At 36.2% G+C, this 18,938-nt stretch overlaps 1 protein-coding gene and 1 long non-coding RNA gene across 3 annotated transcripts; one reads left to right on the top strand and one right to left on the bottom strand.

The window, feature by feature from the left end:
• Window positions 1-139: 139 nt before the first annotated feature.
• LOC141386267 (uncharacterized) lies at window positions 140-4,575 on the top strand. The gene is made up of 2 exons (XR_012407944.1): window positions 140-247; window positions 4,138-4,575. It is a non-coding gene; the product is annotated as an uncharacterized lncRNA (long non-coding RNA).
• scinla (scinderin like a) lies at window positions 4,327-16,986 on the bottom strand. 2 transcript variants are annotated; one of them, XM_073952587.1, is made up of 17 exons: window positions 16,899-16,986; window positions 15,200-15,437; window positions 14,609-14,832; window positions 12,793-12,954; window positions 12,547-12,696; window positions 10,783-10,872; window positions 10,554-10,686; window positions 10,367-10,455; window positions 10,071-10,286; window positions 8,889-9,022; window positions 8,673-8,763; window positions 7,987-8,157; window positions 7,726-7,900; window positions 7,516-7,631; window positions 7,358-7,435; window positions 6,496-6,556; window positions 4,327-4,948 (listed from the first exon to the last, which is right to left on the bottom strand). In XM_073952587.1, exons 3-17 carry the CDS (start codon window positions 14,714-14,716, stop codon window positions 4,788-4,790), a joined length of 1,935 nt encoding a protein of 644 aa, XP_073808688.1. In that variant the 5' UTR covers window positions 14,717-14,832; window positions 15,200-15,437; window positions 16,899-16,986; the 3' UTR covers window positions 4,327-4,787.
• Window positions 16,987-18,938: the final 1,952 nt, after the last annotated feature.

Genomic DNA, 18,938 nt, shown 5'->3' on the forward strand with positions numbered 1-18,938 from the left:
GATTTTTCCGTCCTTAAAATAGCGAAAGTGGATTCTGACACGCCCTTAATGTGCTTGCGCCCTGCGCTTTGGACTTTGCACATGGATCGTCAAAATAGACGCCTAAGAGTTTCTTTCATCTTTTTTTTTTTTTTTTTTTGTAAAAGTAATTTATTGCTCTTTAGTAACATTTCTTATTATTAAAGTTTGAACAGCTGGGGTACTTATTGTTTCAGGTTTTTTTTTTTTTATATGTCCATTGTGTATAGTGTACAATAAGTGAATAACAACGTCTCGGGTTACGTATGTAACCACAGTTCCCCGAGAGGGAACTTCAACACTGCGTCTAACCAGAACGCTAGGGGAACACCTCTTTTATACGCGTCTTGAAGCACATGTGAAATCAATCTAATGTAATTAAGCAGGTGTCGTCAGACCAGAGAGTATAAAAGCCTGTACTGAGCATTCAGTATTAACTTCAAATTTGCTTGAAAGAATTAACAGGCAGAAGAGAGTATGGTGGAATACGCAGTGTCTCGTTCCCTCTCGGGGAACTATGGTTACATACGTAACCCGAGACGTTCCCCATCTAGGGAACTTCAACACTGCATTTAACCAGAACGCTAGGGGAACGCAATACCCACTAGGCCAGACTCACTGCTGACTGTGATTGTGAATGCACACTACGCAGTGAGAATAGAGCAGAATTACCCAGCCTCCTGCAGTGGCTCAAATGGGGGAACAGAGATGCCCTCGAGCACCAATGTTAAATCCCATGTCGGTACCCTGTGTGTGCTGACAGGCCTTAGCCTTATGGCTCCACGAAGGAAGCGACGAAATAGCGGATCCTGTCCTAGTGACTCATCATTTAGGGGAGAACGGTAAGCCACTATAGCTGACATGTACACTCTCAGAGTGGATGCAGCTAACCCAGCAGACAGGCGATCTTGGAGAAATTCCAGCACTGAGGATACCTGACAGCTGACTGGGTTCAGCTGGTGTTCTCTGCACCAAGCTGAAAAGAGAGCCCATTTTAGGGCATAAAGCTTCCTTGTGGAGGGAGCCCTGGAGCTTAGAATGGTCTGAGCAACCTCGGTTGACAGTCCATACTCTATGAGGTGGGCCACCTCAGAGACCACACCCACAGTTTCCACAGGTCGGGTCGGGGATGAAGTATCATTCATCCCGCCTGGGACAGAAGGTCCCTCCTGATGAGGATCTCCCACGGGAGACCCACTAGCATGGCTATGAGGTCCGAAAACCAAATTTTGGTAGGCCAAAACGGTGCTACCAGCAGTAACTGTACTCCGTCTTGACGGACCCTCTCCAGGACTCCTGGGAGCAGAGCGACAGGGGGAAAAGCATACAGACGTAGCCTCGGCCATGTCTGAACCATGGCATCCAGTCCCAGAGGGGCGCAATGTGTGGTCTCTTGGGAAGCAAACAGGTCTACATGCGCTTTCCCGAATCTTTCCCAAATGGTCTCCACCACCTCGGGGTGAAGTTTTCATTCCCCCTGCCCAGGAACCAGGGCATTTTCCACATACTTAAGGCTCGAAGGCAGCGCCGCGAGACCTTGATCATGCGGAAAGGATTCCCCTTGAGGGAAAACCCCCTGGATTTGAGCCACCACTGCATGTACAGCAGACCGAACGAAATTACGCTGGCTGCTGCTGCCATGAGACCCAACAACCTCTGAAAGTTTTTCACAGTGATGAACTGGCCTAGTTTGACTCTGTATACGGCTGACTGAATCGAAGCAATTCGTGGCGGGGACAGACCTGCTCGTATCGTCATGATGTCCCATAGCACACCTAAAAAAATGGTCGTCCTGGCTGGAACAAGCACACTTTTTGCGGTGTTCAACCGAAACCACAACCTTCTGATATGGGTGAGAACGACATCTAAATGTCGAACTGCCATATCGTGAGTCTGAGCTAGAGCTAGCCAATCGTTTATGTAGTTTAGGATACGTATACTTTGCATACGAAGTGGAGCTAGTGCCGCTTTGACTATTTTGGAAAAGGTTCGAGGTGACAGAGCTAGGCCGAATGAAAGAACCCAATACTGGAACGCTTCGCCCCCGAAAGCGAACCTCAGGTATTTCCTGTGTTGGGAAAGGATGGAAATATGGAAGTATGCGTCTTTCAGGTCTATCGTCACGAACCAGTCCTCGGACTGAATTTGTGACACCACGTTTTTGATGGCTAACATCCTGAACCTGAGGGCCCCGATGGACCGGGGGGGGGCTGGGAAGCCTGACTCCCAACACGTCAGGACTTCGTTTTATCCTTTGCCTTCCTCGTAATTACTATTGTCCTTGTGGGAATTTTTGAGGAAGGCTCAGGCTGAGAGCGTGCTCTCCAGGCCCTCTTTTTCTGAGGGGGAGCCCGAGAAGCCACGCTCTGCTTTTGTACTTCACGATATGAGGAGCTGGTTGACGGCTGGGGCTGTCTTTTAACAGCCCCCTGACTTTTTGATCTTGGGGGGAGAAGGTTCCAGAGGGAGCTAGAGCGTTTTTTAACTCTGTTGAAGGATTCGGCGACGCGATCGATGGCGTCCCGATGTTACTCTTAATGGTCTAGACGACAAAGGAGGGACCCTTGCAGATTTTAGATCTGGATGAAGATGACACGCTAAGTCCTCTTCTATCATTGGCATTACTGTACATGCCTTTTCCCCTAGCCCACGAACTGCTGAATAAATAGCTGTTTTTGGTGTCATTAACCATGCTGAATACGGATTTTTCCATGATTTAGAAACCGCATCATGTAGCTCGGTACAAAAGGGAAGGTCCCTTAGTGGAGGATCTACTCTGCTGGGTAATTCTCTCTCATCCAGCGTTCCTGTCAGACGCAGCTGCTGCTGCTCACGTGCTGGCTGCCAATCTATTACTTCAAACCTGTCAGCAGCACGTGAAATCACCTCCACTAACTCCTCATATTCCACTTACTGGGGCGGCAGATTCCCCGACCCTCTTTGCATTTGCTGCTGTGGCGCCTCTGTTTCCTCGGAAACGGAGGATGCCGCCCTCCCACGAGACGCAGAAAAAAATGCAGAGCATGCTTCTGACACTCCCGAAGGAGGATTAGATCTCATGGATCCAGAAAGAGAAAGGACAGAGTCCGTCTCCATCTCATCCGCCAGATCTAGCTGCGAACCCCATGACCGAAGTCGACGCTCAAGGATGATTTTTACTTCTGCGTCAAACGCCGGCGTATACTACGGCGCTGACGCATAGCCCTTGACGTGCACCTTTCAAAAATTGTAACTACACGTTGCAACGACGTGTAGCGCAAGCTTTGTGATTGGTCGGCTTGATAGCGCTGACGAGTCTGGGCGGGACTGAGAGCCGCGCGAATGGCGCGAGCTGGACGCGAGCCCAATGGAGCGATTGTTTACAAGTGTGGAGCCCCGTAAAGGAGCTCCTGATGGAAAGTTTTGTTTTGTGTTTACCTCATAGTTAAAATTGTTGCACGTCTGCCGGTTCCTGCCTCAAAATGAGCGAGTTTGAGCCACTTGTACATCCAGGAAGTGTTCAGGAAAAGCAAAACAGCAGAGAAGAAACTCGACACAGAGGAACATTAACACCTCACTGTCAACTAGCGTTTCGGAAGTGTTAATGCAGACCGACGGAGACAGCGCGCAGAAGTATAAATGCACAGCCACGCGCATTGCATGCGCCGTGGGTCGCGCCGGTCACTTGACGCAGAAGTATAAACCAGGCTTCAGCCTCAGCACGAGCGGGACCCGAACCGCGAGGAGCGCGCGCCACGTGAGCTTTATTAAAGAACTCCCTCCGACTACGCAGCACTTTACGGGAGAGAGCGTCACAATGTCCACAGTCAGCATTCTCAAATGCTGCCAGGGCACGTTCTTCTCCCAAACACTCTAAACACAAATCATGTGAGTCACCAGCCGTGATAAAGCGAGGGCATGGAGGCACACAACGTTTAAAGTTTTTCTCTGCCAATTCGAAAACAAAAAAGTAAGTTGTCAGATTTTTTGTATTTTGTGTATGCAAGTCAGTAACGAAAGTTCACAGAAAGAGGGTATATTTTCACGTGCGTGCTTCTTGAAAGCAAAGAAAGTAATACTGAATGCTCAGTACAGGCTTTTATACTCTCTGGTCTGACGACACCTGCTTAATTACATTAGATTGATTTCACATGTGCTTCAAGACGCATATAAGAGGTGTTCCCCCCTAGCGTTCTGGTTAGACGCAGTGTTGAAGTTCCCTAGATGGGGAAGTGTACATCTCTCTCTTCAGTTCTTTACTGACCTTAGTAATTATATTAAATGGTAGTGTATTCACAAACACTCAATAATCACTCAATAACTCAATAATTCTTTTAAAGTTTTATTATACTTTTCATTATTATTATCAACTTGCATAGTGTCTCAGATTACACATCATTTTGCATATTGCAAAGCATTATCCATACATGTAAAGTTTTTAAAAATCCAAGGCACTTAGTCTGAATGTTCCAATACATACAAATGCAGTCTTGGTAATAAAAATCCACTTTTCTTCATTTGGAAAAAACAAAAACATTATTGGAATACAGAAGTATAATAAAAGGAAATATAAAAGAGTTTAAATGTTTAACAAGGCATAGAAATAATAGGGCTAGAAGTTATTAATAGAGGTACAATACAGTACATAGTGGTTTAACATGCAGTGTTATTGCATATTGTGTTTCCATCTGCATCCCTTTCAGACCACCAATGCATGAAACACAAGAGGTGATTATTCTGGAAGCTTTGCAAAACAAAAGTATATAATGTGTGCTTAAATGTACGTTCTTTTAGTAACGACCACGGATGCGATCCATTGGGTCTGTGTCCCACATCTTCGAGTCCCAAGCCTGGAACCAGCCAGTGAAGCTTGGGGGCTCAAATCCTTGTTTTATGGTGATGATTGGGATTCCTTGTCTTTTAGAAGGATCAGAGTCCACATAGTCTTTGGCTGAGGGCAAAGAAACATTTATCATCATTACATAATCAGAAATTATATTTGATAACCTTGTTGCGGCAAATGAAATACAACACATTGTCTGTACTGGACTGCAAGATTAACCGAAAAATGAAAATAATGACAGCGTTTGAATTTTTGGGTGAACAATCTGCACTTCTTATATAAACAATACTTTATACAGTTGAGGTCAAAATGATTAGCCTCCTTTTTAATAATTTTTTCTTTTTTAAATATTTATATATATGTTTAACAGAGCAAGGAAATTTTCACAGTATGTCTGATAATATTTTTTCTTCAAGAGAAAGTCTTATTTGTTTTATTTCGGCTAGAATAAAGGCAGTTTTTAATAATAATAAACAATCATTTTAAGATCAATATTATTAGCCCCCTTAAGCTATATTTTTTCAATAGTCTACAGAACGAACCATCTTTATACAATAACTTGCCTAATTACCCCAACCTGCCTAGTTATCCTAATTAACCTAGTTGAACCTTTAAATGTCACTTTATGCTGTTTAGAAGTGTCTTGAAAAATATGTAGTAAAATATTATGTACTGTCATCATGGCAAAGATTAAATAAATCAGTTATTAGAAATGAGTTATTAAAACCATTTTGTTTAGAAATGTGTTGAGAAAAATCTTCTTTCCAACAGTTCAACTGTTTTGGAGTTGCTGTTTTTTTTTTTTTTTTTTTTTTGAGTTTTGTATTTTTGGATATTGGAAGACTGTTATTTTCCTTACTTTACTTTTATCTCTTATTGAAGATTTTTCGTTAACAATACATTTCCACAAAGAAGCAAGTTGCCTTCTGTTGTTTGGGTTCATAAACTGCCAGTAGCTCAGTGGTTTGTGAGGGGGGGCAAATAAATCTGACTACAACTGTATTTATGAAAAGCACCAATTCATCAAATAAAAAATTAAATTACTGAATGCAAACACAATAGCCTAAAAAAAAAAAGATTCACAAATTAGAAGAACATTTAAGTATATTTTATGTGTGTGTATGTATATATATATATATATATATATATATATATATATATATATATATATATATATATATATATATATATATGTGTGTGTATATGTGTATGTATGTATGTATGTATATAAATATATGTATATATAACATTCAGTAATTTTATATTAGTAATAGTAAGTATATGTATACTATATATTATATATACTCATCTGTTCAAAATAACTTGCTCTTTATAACTGCATATTATATATATTCTAAATTTTATATATATATATATATATATATATATATATATATATATATATATATATATATATATAAAACTTTAGAATGATGGTTTATGTTAGTTCATTTATTTACTAACATTAATTATGAATAATCTTGAGATAAATAGCACTTCTTACATAAATAATACGTTATATTTATGAAAAGCACCAATTCACCAAATTAGAAATTAAATGACTGAATGTAAACACAGGGGCTAAGAAAAACAGATTTACAATTTAGAAGAACATTTCAGATGCCATATATACATACAGTAGGACTTTAACTTACCAATTTTAGCAGATCCTATCTTTTCCTCCACATTGGCGTCATTACCAATCCAAAGAAAGATCTAAGGGAAGTGGAATCCAGAAACTCAGGGTCAATGCCACATTAAACTTAACAGATGAAAACATGCTGTTAGGGCACACACTGTATAAAAGTGCAAAATCATATTTTCACAACTTTCTAAACAGACAATACTTTCAGACAACATTTTGTTACCTATTTTTAATTTATTTATACCGATGTATTTACCATGAACAAAAAATAAACAATGCTTATTCAGTTATTCAGTTTTTATTAATCATAGTTCACCATTTACTACATTAAAAAGTACAACCCATTGAATGCACTGTCCAGCTCTCCCACCCAGTCTTGTTTTTTATTCCTGTCAGAAACCAAAATATAACCTACCCTAACTAAGATCCAACAGAACTTTGCTCTATTCGTAAATATAATGTTCACTTTATACACTGTAAAAAGCGATTGGTTGACTTTCCTTAAAGAGAGTACAAAAATATAGTGAATTAACTTTTAATTATTATTTAATATTAATTAGATCAGTGGGTATACTGACTTTTTTCAGGAAAATCAACTTGTTTTTAAGGCAACAGGTTTACTTTTTTCAAGTAATGTAACTTATCGCTTTTTACAGAGACCCAGTCAAATAACTATAGATAAAATCTATTCTCATTCAGCTATTTTCCACTTCTGAAAAACCAGTGAAATGATTGCAGATAAAAATCTTTCCTTCTTCCTGCAATTTCAGGCTGAATATGTGCTTTCACTTGTAAGTTTATCAGATTACAGAAGAAAAGTGTGTTGCAAAAATCATATGTTGACTTCAGTCACCAGTACATCAAATTCTAACCTGATCCCAGGTATCCAGAAGCATGACATCATCAGTGGCCAAATCAGACTGAGTCAAATCTCCAGGCACTTCCTCGGCCTGAAAGAGAAAAGAAGTTATGATAAATTGTATACATTCATCATTTGAATTAGCTTCAAAGTCCATCTATATAAACTCACAATTAGACGTCCAGTCTTGTTGGAGCAGCCAAAGAGGCGAGGAAGTTTAACTGTCTTCTGCAGATTTTTGGAGGTCTGATAATCCTTCTTTCCACCCAAAGAAGACCAAAAGGCAGCTGAAGAGAGCAAACATTAACCAATCAGCTCCACATAACAGGAAACTTGATAAGGTAAACATTTTATAAAAAATAAACAAAAACAGACACCCACCCGGCTCTTTGCCCTCTGAAATTTCCGTGGCACTGCCTCCAAGGATGCTGCAAACATATTTTGCAGCAGCGATTTCTTCCTCTGAAGCACCAACTCCTTTCCACAGAAACATGCCTTCAGGAAACTTCAGCACAAACACATCATTAGTGTTCAGTTTAGATGCACATGGTTCCACCTGGGTGAGAAGAGAGAGAGAATATGTCAGACATTTATTGCCTTTTGGTCATTAATATATGTCTGTCAGGCTATAGTATTATCAACCTCCACAGCGCGTGTTGCACGGGTGGAGCTCTGGCGGATGTGGAAGAGGCGGGTAGTGCCAACTCGACTCTGGCCACCTTTACGAGAAGTCCCACCCAGGTGGATGATCATGGGCTTGCCCTTGAACAGACTCATCAAATGGGCTGGTTCCTGGCCTTGAGTGACACGTACCTGCAGGGTGAATTGAAAATCAAGCAGACTGAGTTATTTCTAGTGCCTGACAGAATCTGCAGACATTTTTGTAAAAAATCTGCAGATTTATGCGGAATGATTTTAGGAGTATATTAAAAACTTAATATATGAAATAAAACACACACACACACACACACACATTTATATATATATATATACACACACACACACAAACTTTAGAAACTGTATTGTAAAAAATCATACAAACATTTTAATATTACTATTATTATATCACAGTAACATTAGTGAAATTAATTTATTAATGCAATAAATATAAATGTGCACACATTTACACAAGTAAATACATAGACTCAATCACGGGCTAAAAATCTGTAGAAATCTGTGGAATTCTGAGCGTGTAGATTTTATGAGGGCCTAGTTATTTCATATTAAATAAGGGTGTATGTTAGCGCCCTAGTTTATAACCACCATATAAACTAGAAAAATCTGATTATTTATTATAAACAAAGCACAGCCTCAGTGTTTTGTAATACCTGGACAGGTGCGCCTCCCATGGAATCATCCAGCTTGACTGTTAGAAAAGCAGAGGCAGTCAGCTCATCTTGTGTACACTTCAGTCCTTGCCTGATATGACAATGAGTAAATCAGATTAGCCTATTAAATATGGACTTTATTTTGTCAATATTGGCTAATCGGGTGGCTGATGATCACATGTTCCAGCATGTAAACCAGTGGATGTCTTGACTTACCAGGTGTAGATAATGTGCTGCTCTCTGCCTCCATTCAGGTAGGTGTAGAGAATCAGGTAACAGTCACCTCCAAAGAACTGGCCAAAGCTGGACGGGTCCACAGGAACTCGGTCATTACCCTCTACACGCCACACCTGCCAATGTGCAGAGTAATAGTCTTTAAGTGCAAATTTGTACTTGAACAGTACAGAAGGTTAAAAACAGTATACTTGGATTTTTTGCCATTCAAATATCAGTTTTTAATGTACGTTTAAGTGTAAGAAAAATGCTAGCAACTACTTGCAACATACAGAGTTTCAGTCTAAATGACAAAATTGGAAATAATTTAGGTGTCATCTTCAGATTGGCTGACTTATTCAGGATTTCTCTAAGACATTATGTCACATGTTTTGAAAACAAAGACATAATGGCAAACTTCCTAAGAAAAACCCCATTGTGTTTGCAACTGTGATAATTGGCTGTAATTGTCACTTATGATCAACTAAATGCTGGCTTTTCAAAGATTAACGACATTAAATCTTTAAAACAAGAGTTTTGCATGCCTGTTATTTTACAGACATCACAACAACACGTTCATGGCTTTAAACAAACAAACTTTGATTGGTTGTCAGTCATACTGCCTCTGGGTGGTTCTTAGCTAATAAAAGATGTTCTAGAGTCCAGTCTGAGCTTTGCATGCTTAATATTACTACGAACAATGAAACTTTTGACTGCAAAATCTTGCAAGAATTGTGGCTTATTGGAAATACATGACTTGAATAAACTTAAAATAAGCTGCATGTTTTGCTGTACATTTGTTATGAAATGTAGAGGATGCTTTCTCATACCAACTACTAAATTTAAAAACCTGACACAAAACTACATGTGTTGAAACATCTTTATATAGTATGGTGAAAAGTACAGGTGATTAATGATATGAATCAGGAACTATTAATAATCTATCCCTGTAATCAAAATTAGAGGGAAAAGTAACCAAAGATTTCTTACTGCCTCCTAGTCTTCAGTTCTAGAAACGCACATAAACATTTATACATATTTACATAAATAAGGCTAGAGTCACTTATGTGATTTTCCAAATAAATGTGTTATTCCTGAGGTAGCCTATGAATCTCTAATACTCTTCTGAGCTTTAGGACTTTAGATTAAACTGCTCCATCAGGTTATTATCTATAGTTTTGTTACCTGGACCTTGCCAGAGCCATCATCCACCATGCCGTGCTGTGCGGCCATCACTTTGTTGGAGTGCAGACTAGAGGCATCAAAGGGAACCTGTGAAACACGGGCAATGCGTCCAATGCTGTAGGCCTGGCCTGGACCTGTGGATTGATCCTTATCCTTCCAGTTACTGAAGAACTGTTTGAACAGTGTGGTCTCACCTCCACCTGGCATAACCTGGATCTGGATATAAAATGTTAGGATGACTGGTTAGAAATTGGCTGATTGACTTCAATAATCATGCTAAATCTAACACCTATTACCTGTGTGTTTTTGGGGTAGTTCTTTTCTTTGATAAACTGTTCAGCTACCTTCATGGCTGATTTACGTTCTTCAGTGTTTGCTCTCGGTCCTAAGTTAATAAAATAGCCAACAACATTAAAACGAAGCATATAAAATATGATCATTTATCATAAATATGACAAACTCCAACATAAAATATGACCATACCTTTCCAAACAAAGATCTTGCTGTCCAGTCCATTGTCCAGAATGTAGCAATCGGAGGGATTGAGCAACTCCTGTTTGAAAGGGCTGTTCTGTTTCACTTCAGATGTCTTCATTGAGCCTGCGGCATCAGATACCTGATCCATACAAACCCAAACATGAACAAAACTACACCATAGTAGAATACAGTGCCCTTGGTATATATTGGATATGTGCATAACACATTAACATACCATGTGGAGTGAGGCCTTTTTCTGATTGTTTCTGTCAGTGGTCTCATCGTCAGGACTTCCTTCTGGGATGCTGGGCTTGGGTCCAAGAGTCTAAAAATAAACAAACAATAAGAGTTTCCACCAGTTTTCTTCTTGGCAGCGGTCAACCCAGGGCACACACAAACAGTCTGCTTCATGCAAGAGGTCAAAATCAAAACCAGACGAACTGGAACTGCGAATTCTCTTTGCTGAATGACACACTAGTTTACTATTTACTGTTTGCAAATATTTAGTGTGACTAATTATTCCATCTATCTTTTCATTTTACTCTAGCTTAAACAGCAGAGCTTGTTGCTGGCAAAGCTAAGGTCATGAGTTTAATTCCCACAGAATCAATGAACTTGCCGTGCGAATGTTTACTGATTCTTTCTGTTGTCATTAATCTAGTGTATATTCACCTAGTGTCTTTGCTGTGTCTATGCCTTTTTGTAGGACTGCTTCTGTAGCTACAAAAATGGTAAACAGCATCAAGAGAAATTTTGAATAAAAATTCCTTCATTCACAAACGTTTTACACTCATTTGAGGAGGTTTTGGACTTCTACAAAAAAAGGGGATTAATGCGAATATGGAAACACATTTGCAGAATGAACTCTGAAGTAGCAAAACATAACCCTCCCATGACTATTCAGCTTTTTTCATTATGAATTGTTTACAGTTTGTTACTATGTTACCAATACTATAGTTAAACAACTTAACAGAAATTCACCTAATTTGCATTTAGTGATTTTTTTTCATGTTAGAATAGAAACCTGGCTACAGCATTGACTAGAAGAGGCTATATAACTAGGCCATGTAGACAAAAGGTCAAGAGGCAAAGGTTTAATTTAAATGTCATGTAACCAAGGTAGCAAAGTTCATTCAATAAAATAATGCGAGTGATATAGAATTAATTATCAGAAAGAGAAAAAAAAAACTGGAATCAAGCAAATCTCAATGCGAGCTTGCATCTCACTGAAAGAACGGACTTTATGATTAAAAGTAACTTTAAGACATTAAATTAAACTTAAGATAAATAATAGATGTTTAGCTGAAGTCAGAATTATTAGCCCCCTGAATTATTGGCCCCCTTATATTTTTCCCCAATTTCTGTTTAACGGAGAGAAGACTTTTTCAACACATTTCTAAACATAATAGTTTTACTAACTTATTTAGAAAAACTGATTCATTTTATCTTTGCCTGATGATAGTACATTTCAAGACACTTCTATACAGTAAACGTCTTAAAGGGGCTAATAATTTTGACCTTAAAATGGTTTTCAAAAAATTAAAAATGCTTTTATTCTAGCCAAATTAAAACAAATAAGACTTTCTCCAGAAGAAAAAATATACATACTGTGAACATTTCCTTGCTCTGTTAAACATAAATTGGAAAATATTTAAAAAAGAAAAAAAAATCAAAGAGGGGCTAAAAATTCTGACTTAAACTGTACATTTCCATTCCATGTTGATATTAAACTCTTTTAAGGTGTGCAGCAGTCTAACTGGGATGTTCTACAAGTCAATATGGATTTCTTACTGTGTTTTGAAAGAGCCAGTGAGGTTTACAACTCAGAACTCTAAACTAGTCTCTGGGGTATGCCTCCACTAACCTAATTACTTGTCTTCACTTCCTATTACAGCAAAACAAAAACAAGCTCATTCTTCTTACACACTGCATGTTTAAACTTGCAGCACAAAGGCATTTCGTTTTCTTCTTTCCTTTTTTAGAAAAGACAAAGACTTACATTACTGAACACATCTGGTTCAGATCCATCCTCAACAATGTGCAGAGTGGCACGTCCATTTCTCTCATTATCACGAATGCCAATAGACACCTCAGAGGCTTTTAGCCGCTCAAAACGGTTGCACTTACTGCCACACCATTGATAGATGTCCTAGAAAATATAACAGGAAATTGTAAAATTTTGGATTTTTTCAAAAGGACAACACTGATGAAATTCTTAAATCACTTCGGCCTGTGTGTTTCTGACCTTGCCAAGATCAAGGATGAAGCAGTCTCCGTGGTTGAAGCTGGCCCAGGACATATTCACCTCAGTGGCACGAATGGCACGCCGTCCTTTAATGTGGAGCACACGCTTGGTGTTCATTTCATTGGACACCACATGATTAAACCCAGACGACACACCACCTTGCTGTGTAGGACAAAAAGAAAAAATAAACATGATAATGTCTTATGGCTATGATAACAATAAATGTATACAGTGCTCAGCATATATGATTACATCCCTCTCATCTTTTAAATTCATATTTTAATAGGAAGCTATACAAATATTATATTTGTGCATATACGTTAGATTACTTAGTACTGAAGCCAAATCTGGAGCTTATCTATAAAATAATTTACAATAGCGGTCTAAAAACTAGTACACCCAAATGTATATGTTACAGAAAAATTGTAAATTACAATTTTAAAAAGAGAAAAAAGTCAAGAGAAGCAAAAAAAAAAAAAAAAAAAAGACAAATTTAACTGAAAATTTGTATGTTGTAATTTTAAAAAATATTTTACTTAAATTTAATAGTTAAATCTTTCAAATTCTAAATATGTTTGGTTACTAAAATATTATTTGAATAAATATATCTGTTTAATAAATCTGTTTTTAAATGCACCAAAATACACTGAAAAATAGCTAAAAATATTCATTTTTAAAATAAGGTGTTCTCAATTATGCTGATCACTGTATATTAATAATAATAATAATGATTCTAATAATGTAAAATTCATTAATACAATGCAAATAATATAGTAAATATAGTAATAACACCAGATATCATCAGATATTCTTCTGGCAGGATTTATATATGTATGTATTGGTGTATGTCTCCAATGAGATAAATGTCTGTGTTTATAAAAGGTGTTTACTTTTTTACTTACTTTTTAAATGTACAGTCAACTAATAGCTTGATGATAGTTATTTATTTCTACCAAAAAAAAATCCTGGTTGCCTTGCATTTTTAAGTGGAATTAAATTAACCTTATTACTAGGGCCAGACAGAATCTTCAGACATTTTTTGCTATTTCTGTGCAGAATTTTAAAAAGAAAAATCTGCGGATTTATGTAGAAAGATTTTTGGGAGTATCATAAATAAAATAATATATATTAAATGTTATATATTAAATTTAAAAATATTATAAGTTATAATTAACATATGTTGTCATGATTTATTGACCATATAGTGTTCAAACCATTACAATAAATTTTGTTGGTATGAATTGATGTGTGTAGGTAAATGATGTTTCCTGGTAAATAATATTTTTCACTTGACCAAAATCATTTTAGATTTTTAGGTTTGCAGTTTTCACAGTTTCCAGCCTTTCATCAGCAAAAATAAATAAATAAATAAATAAAATATGGTGTGCCAGCTGTTTGATAATCATCGTTTTGTATATAAACCTACTACTGAGTAAATCACAAGATGTATACACAATAAAGAACTGCTTTGTCCAGATCATCAAAGAAAGCATCATGAAAGCAATTTCAGTTCTTCTGCAAACCCACTTGACCAGATCAAAAGAGAAATTTATTTGTTTTTCTGGTGCTTTGCATGCTAAATCTAAACAGTAAAACTTGACTTTTCAAAAATTACCAAAGATATACATTTTTCAAATATATTAATTATATTTTTCAGCATTTTTACACACACCTTTTTAAATAGCACTGGGAATGTAAGATAACTAACTGGGTTAAGGTTATGTTTAAGGATAGGTTACTTAAAGCATGTGTGTGCAAAATAGGACTGTAAAATATAGAGCCACAATTCTCATTCAGCTATGTGTAGGGTTATTACCTTGTATTTAATTCCAGTTTTAAAATAGCCAAGGAAGGTGACAGACTCATTGTTCTGAACCTCTCGGTACTGGACAGGTGCTCCACCCAGATGATCATCCAGCTGCATAGCAAAGATGGCAGCAGCTCCACTTTCATCCTGAGAACACTCATTACCTGCAGTTCAAACAGACACAGAGTATTGCCAATATCTCAAATAAATACCACCAAAGTGTGTTTCTTCTTCTAATTATTTATATATATTTAAAGACAAAATGATTGGCCGTCCTGTGAAATTTAAATTATTTTGCACAGTACTTCTGTCAGTCTTATTTCTTTTATTTTGGCTAGAATAAATATATAATACATGTTAAAATTGCTGAGGTCATTTTTTTAAGTAGCCACTGTAAACTACTGTGGTCCAGTGACTTGCATATAATTAACCTAATTAACCTAGTCAAGGATTATAAATGTCATTATAATCTGTACTGTCATCATGGTGAAGACAAAAAAAAATGTTATTAGAAATGTGTTATTAAAAATAACGTTGAACATTTTTGAAAAATACTTATCTTTGTTAAACTGCATGGTAAAATATTCATAGGATAACTACTAATTTTCAACTGTATTGCTTTTAATTCTTAAATGTGGTTATTTCTACTCACCCAGCCACATATGGACATTATAGGACGGAGCAGGTGAGGTGAAAAGGACAACATAGGCATCTCCGGTGAAGAAGTTTCCATGGAGCTGTTTAGGGACCAGTTTCAGGTCCATCTTCTCTATCCTCCAAATCTGCAGACCAGGCTCCTTACCTGCATTCTGGAACTCCTTGTGAAAAACCATGATTCCTGGATAATAATAAATAAATAAATAAATAAATAATAATAATAATAAAACTGTTGAACTGTTAAATTTGTGGAAAATCAAAACAGTTCTATGACATAAGAGTCTGAAGAAGGAACTTGAAATATAAGTGTCCTTATTGCTAATCTTTAAGATGAAATCTTTAGTTACTAAAAACTCTATTAAATGACATTAGACATGAATTTCATGCAGACCATGTTTATTCAAATATAAGGCAAATGTGTGCATGCACACTGTAGAAATTGACACAAAAATTAGAGTAATGCTGTGAATTTTTTCATAGATTGTTTATATGTTTGTTTTTGCATTGCTGTACCAGCTTTTTAATCACATTAATGTAATTTAATCAAAAATCCTGAAGATAAGTTCAGCTGTAAGCTAAATGTGCTGAAATTGAATGTGGGTGCAGTCTGGCAGTTGTGAGTCAGTCAGCAAATGAGTCATGCTGCATGATTACATCTGTGGGTAGACACTCGTGCAACATTTTCTCTTTGGAGTTTATTATGAAAATATGTATGCATTTGCATGATTTTTTACATTTGCATGAAACCTGCCAGTCTCAGATTCATAATATCAGAAATGACACCTGACACCTTGAAGAAGAGGTGTTTTAAAAGGAAATTTGTAAAGCACTAAAATAATAAAGTAATTTCTGCCCTGCAGCTAAATCTAAGTGGTGCAAATATACACCCTACAACCTTTTTCATTCAATACAGTTCACTGTATTAATTGTAAGTGAAACTATAAAAAAAGATAAATAAAATATAGCTTATTTATTAAATAACTTTATTTTGGACTTTTTCTGGTTATCCCATGAATATTTTCTGGTTATCCTATGAATATTTTGGTCTGTTGTGCGCTCTAATACAGTGACATCTTTTTTTTTCTATTGCCTATTTTGGAAATAATGGTTAACATGGTCATTCATGTAAGGGTTTCACATCCGTGTCTGAATGGACACGCCCACGTAAAGTTCTATAGCTGGCATTTTGCAGAAACAAATCCAATTTTAAAAAGAACTAGATAAATGTTTAAATGAATTTGGCAAACAAAGTGTACACTGGCATGTTCCTTTTTTAAAAAAAAAACGTACGCGCATGATCGCAAAAAAAACTTTTAAAGCACAAGAGAATAATAATGGCAACTTCTGCTGTGTAAAGGTTCGTACAAACGTTTTTAGAGTTTGCAGCCAAACTCCACGTCGACAATAATAGCCTAATAAAACTGTTATTTCGCGTTCTTCACTTTCCATCATAAAGCAGCCATCTGCAAAGCCTATTAAATTGAAAAAAGAAAATGAAATCCGCTAACGCGAAACAACCCAAAATAGTAATACATAACCCAGTTATACTTATAGAATGGCAGAGTAGTAGCTCAAACAAGCAATTATATTAAAGACGGAATGAAATACGAGAATAAAAGAGATGCGAGTATAGTTCTCTTACCTTGACTCGAGTCAATGAAACACTGAAATCGATGAAGTGAGATCTGGTTCGAGAAGCTGCTCCGGGTTTACTCCAGATTCAGTTTCACGGGTTTTCAATGGATGCGAGCCGACTTTAAATGTTCTGCCGTGTTTAGAGGGGAGAGGCAGATGCTAGTCCTCAGCCAATGAAACTCTCTGTTTCTCTCCCCCTTGAGGCTGATCTCTAAATCCACATTATACAACTTTATGGCACAAAGTCACTCCACTCCCCCAAACTAAATCACATCATAAACCAGCATTACGCCTTATTCTTTTTTAATATACAGACAGAAAACTTTCACTATACATTATGCACTGCAGTAGTTGAGCATAACATTTGTGGTTAGGGTACTTTAAAATAACATCGAACAATGGCCAAGAATGCAAATATACTATCAATGCATTGCTATAGGAATTTTGATGGTTATAGATATTATTATATTCTTGTATATAAGATAATAATAAATAATGAATAGAATAATGGTCCATTAGTTGATGTTACTTAATGTATTTACTATATATCCACTTGAAAAACATTTATTAATCATTGTTCAGTATTTAATAAAGCATTATTAAGATACAAATGTTAGCATTAGTTAATGCAAAGTGAGTTAACAATAACATGAAGTTATTTAACTACGTTAACAAAGATTGACAAATTGTATTGCATAAATGTATTACTATTTTTATGTTGATTAATGTATTAACCGGTTGACCATTATTTTAAAGTTTTACCATTAATAAATGAACATTCTGAAAATGCTGATGAAATGGTTGCTGATCAATTGAGCATGTCAGCTTCCCAAAAATGCATGGCAAATAAAATCGTCATTTTTGCATTCCAACATTATAACACAGGCAAATTGATTGTATACTAAACAATACAGCTGCACAATACCTTTGGACCAGTGTCAATTCTTCAAATGGAGATTTATACATCATCTAAAATTGGAACAAATAAGCTTCCCAATAAAGTAGTCTATGCTTTAATGTATTTGATGTAAAATGATATTCTGTGTATAAATAAATAGATTTCAGCACATGTAAAAGAAAAATCTGTTCACCACATTTATTCCCTGTTGATTTATTGGCACGCTGTGCGTTATGCATCATCCATCGTACAGAATAATTTAATACTAATTCTGCAGCTGGTAGATCAAGTCATTTCCCCCATCAAGGTAATTATATTTTTAATTTAGCTTTTATTTTTGTAAAAACAATTTTTTGTAGTATTTATATATACATAGTTTTATTAATTGGTTTAGCAGAGTTTAACAGATTTAAAGCAACATTCACTTTTCTGCAAACGTCTTAGTAAAATATAATGCATATTAATAAGTATTACTAAAACAAATAAAATAATTATTTGTACATGACATGTACTTACATAGTCAGTTAAATGTCTGTTGGAGGAGCAGTATCAACAAATATTAAGCAGACAGTCTACTAATACTAAAGTAGACCATCAAAATAAAGTGTTACCAAAATGATTACCCTATCTCAGCAACGTGATCTAATCTATATATGTGGCTTATTATCATTTTATGTATTTAAAATTTTTAGTAACTGTAGTTAGCATCATTTAGTAGTTTTTCATTTACTGTGACATTTTTTGCAAGTTCAGTTTTTGACCACTAACTTCAGTCATAGTTTTAGTTTTGATTTATTAAAACCACATTGTTTTCCACATATAAGTTAAATAACACAAGACACATTTCCATATGAGGTAGCATTTTTTTGTGGTAGCATTTTTGACCAATAATTTCAGTCATTGTTTTAGTTTTGATTTACTAAAATCACTTTGTTTCCCATATAAGTTAAAGCACAGACAAAACATTTCTAGATAGCTTTTTGATGTAGCGTTTTTTTGACCAACAGATTCAGTCATTGTTTTAGATTTGATTTATTTAAAACCACCTTGTTTCCCAGTTATAAGTTAAAGCACACAAGACACATTTCCAGATGAAGTAGCATTTTGTCCTAAGTAAAAGTGAGACCACACCTTTCATGTAATTATAGG

This window comes from Danio rerio, chromosome 6 (genome assembly GCF_049306965.1).
Source record: "Danio rerio strain Tuebingen ecotype United States chromosome 6, GRCz12tu, whole genome shotgun sequence".
In the NCBI taxonomy this organism is placed as follows: Eukaryota; Metazoa; Chordata; class Actinopteri; order Cypriniformes; family Danionidae; genus Danio; species Danio rerio.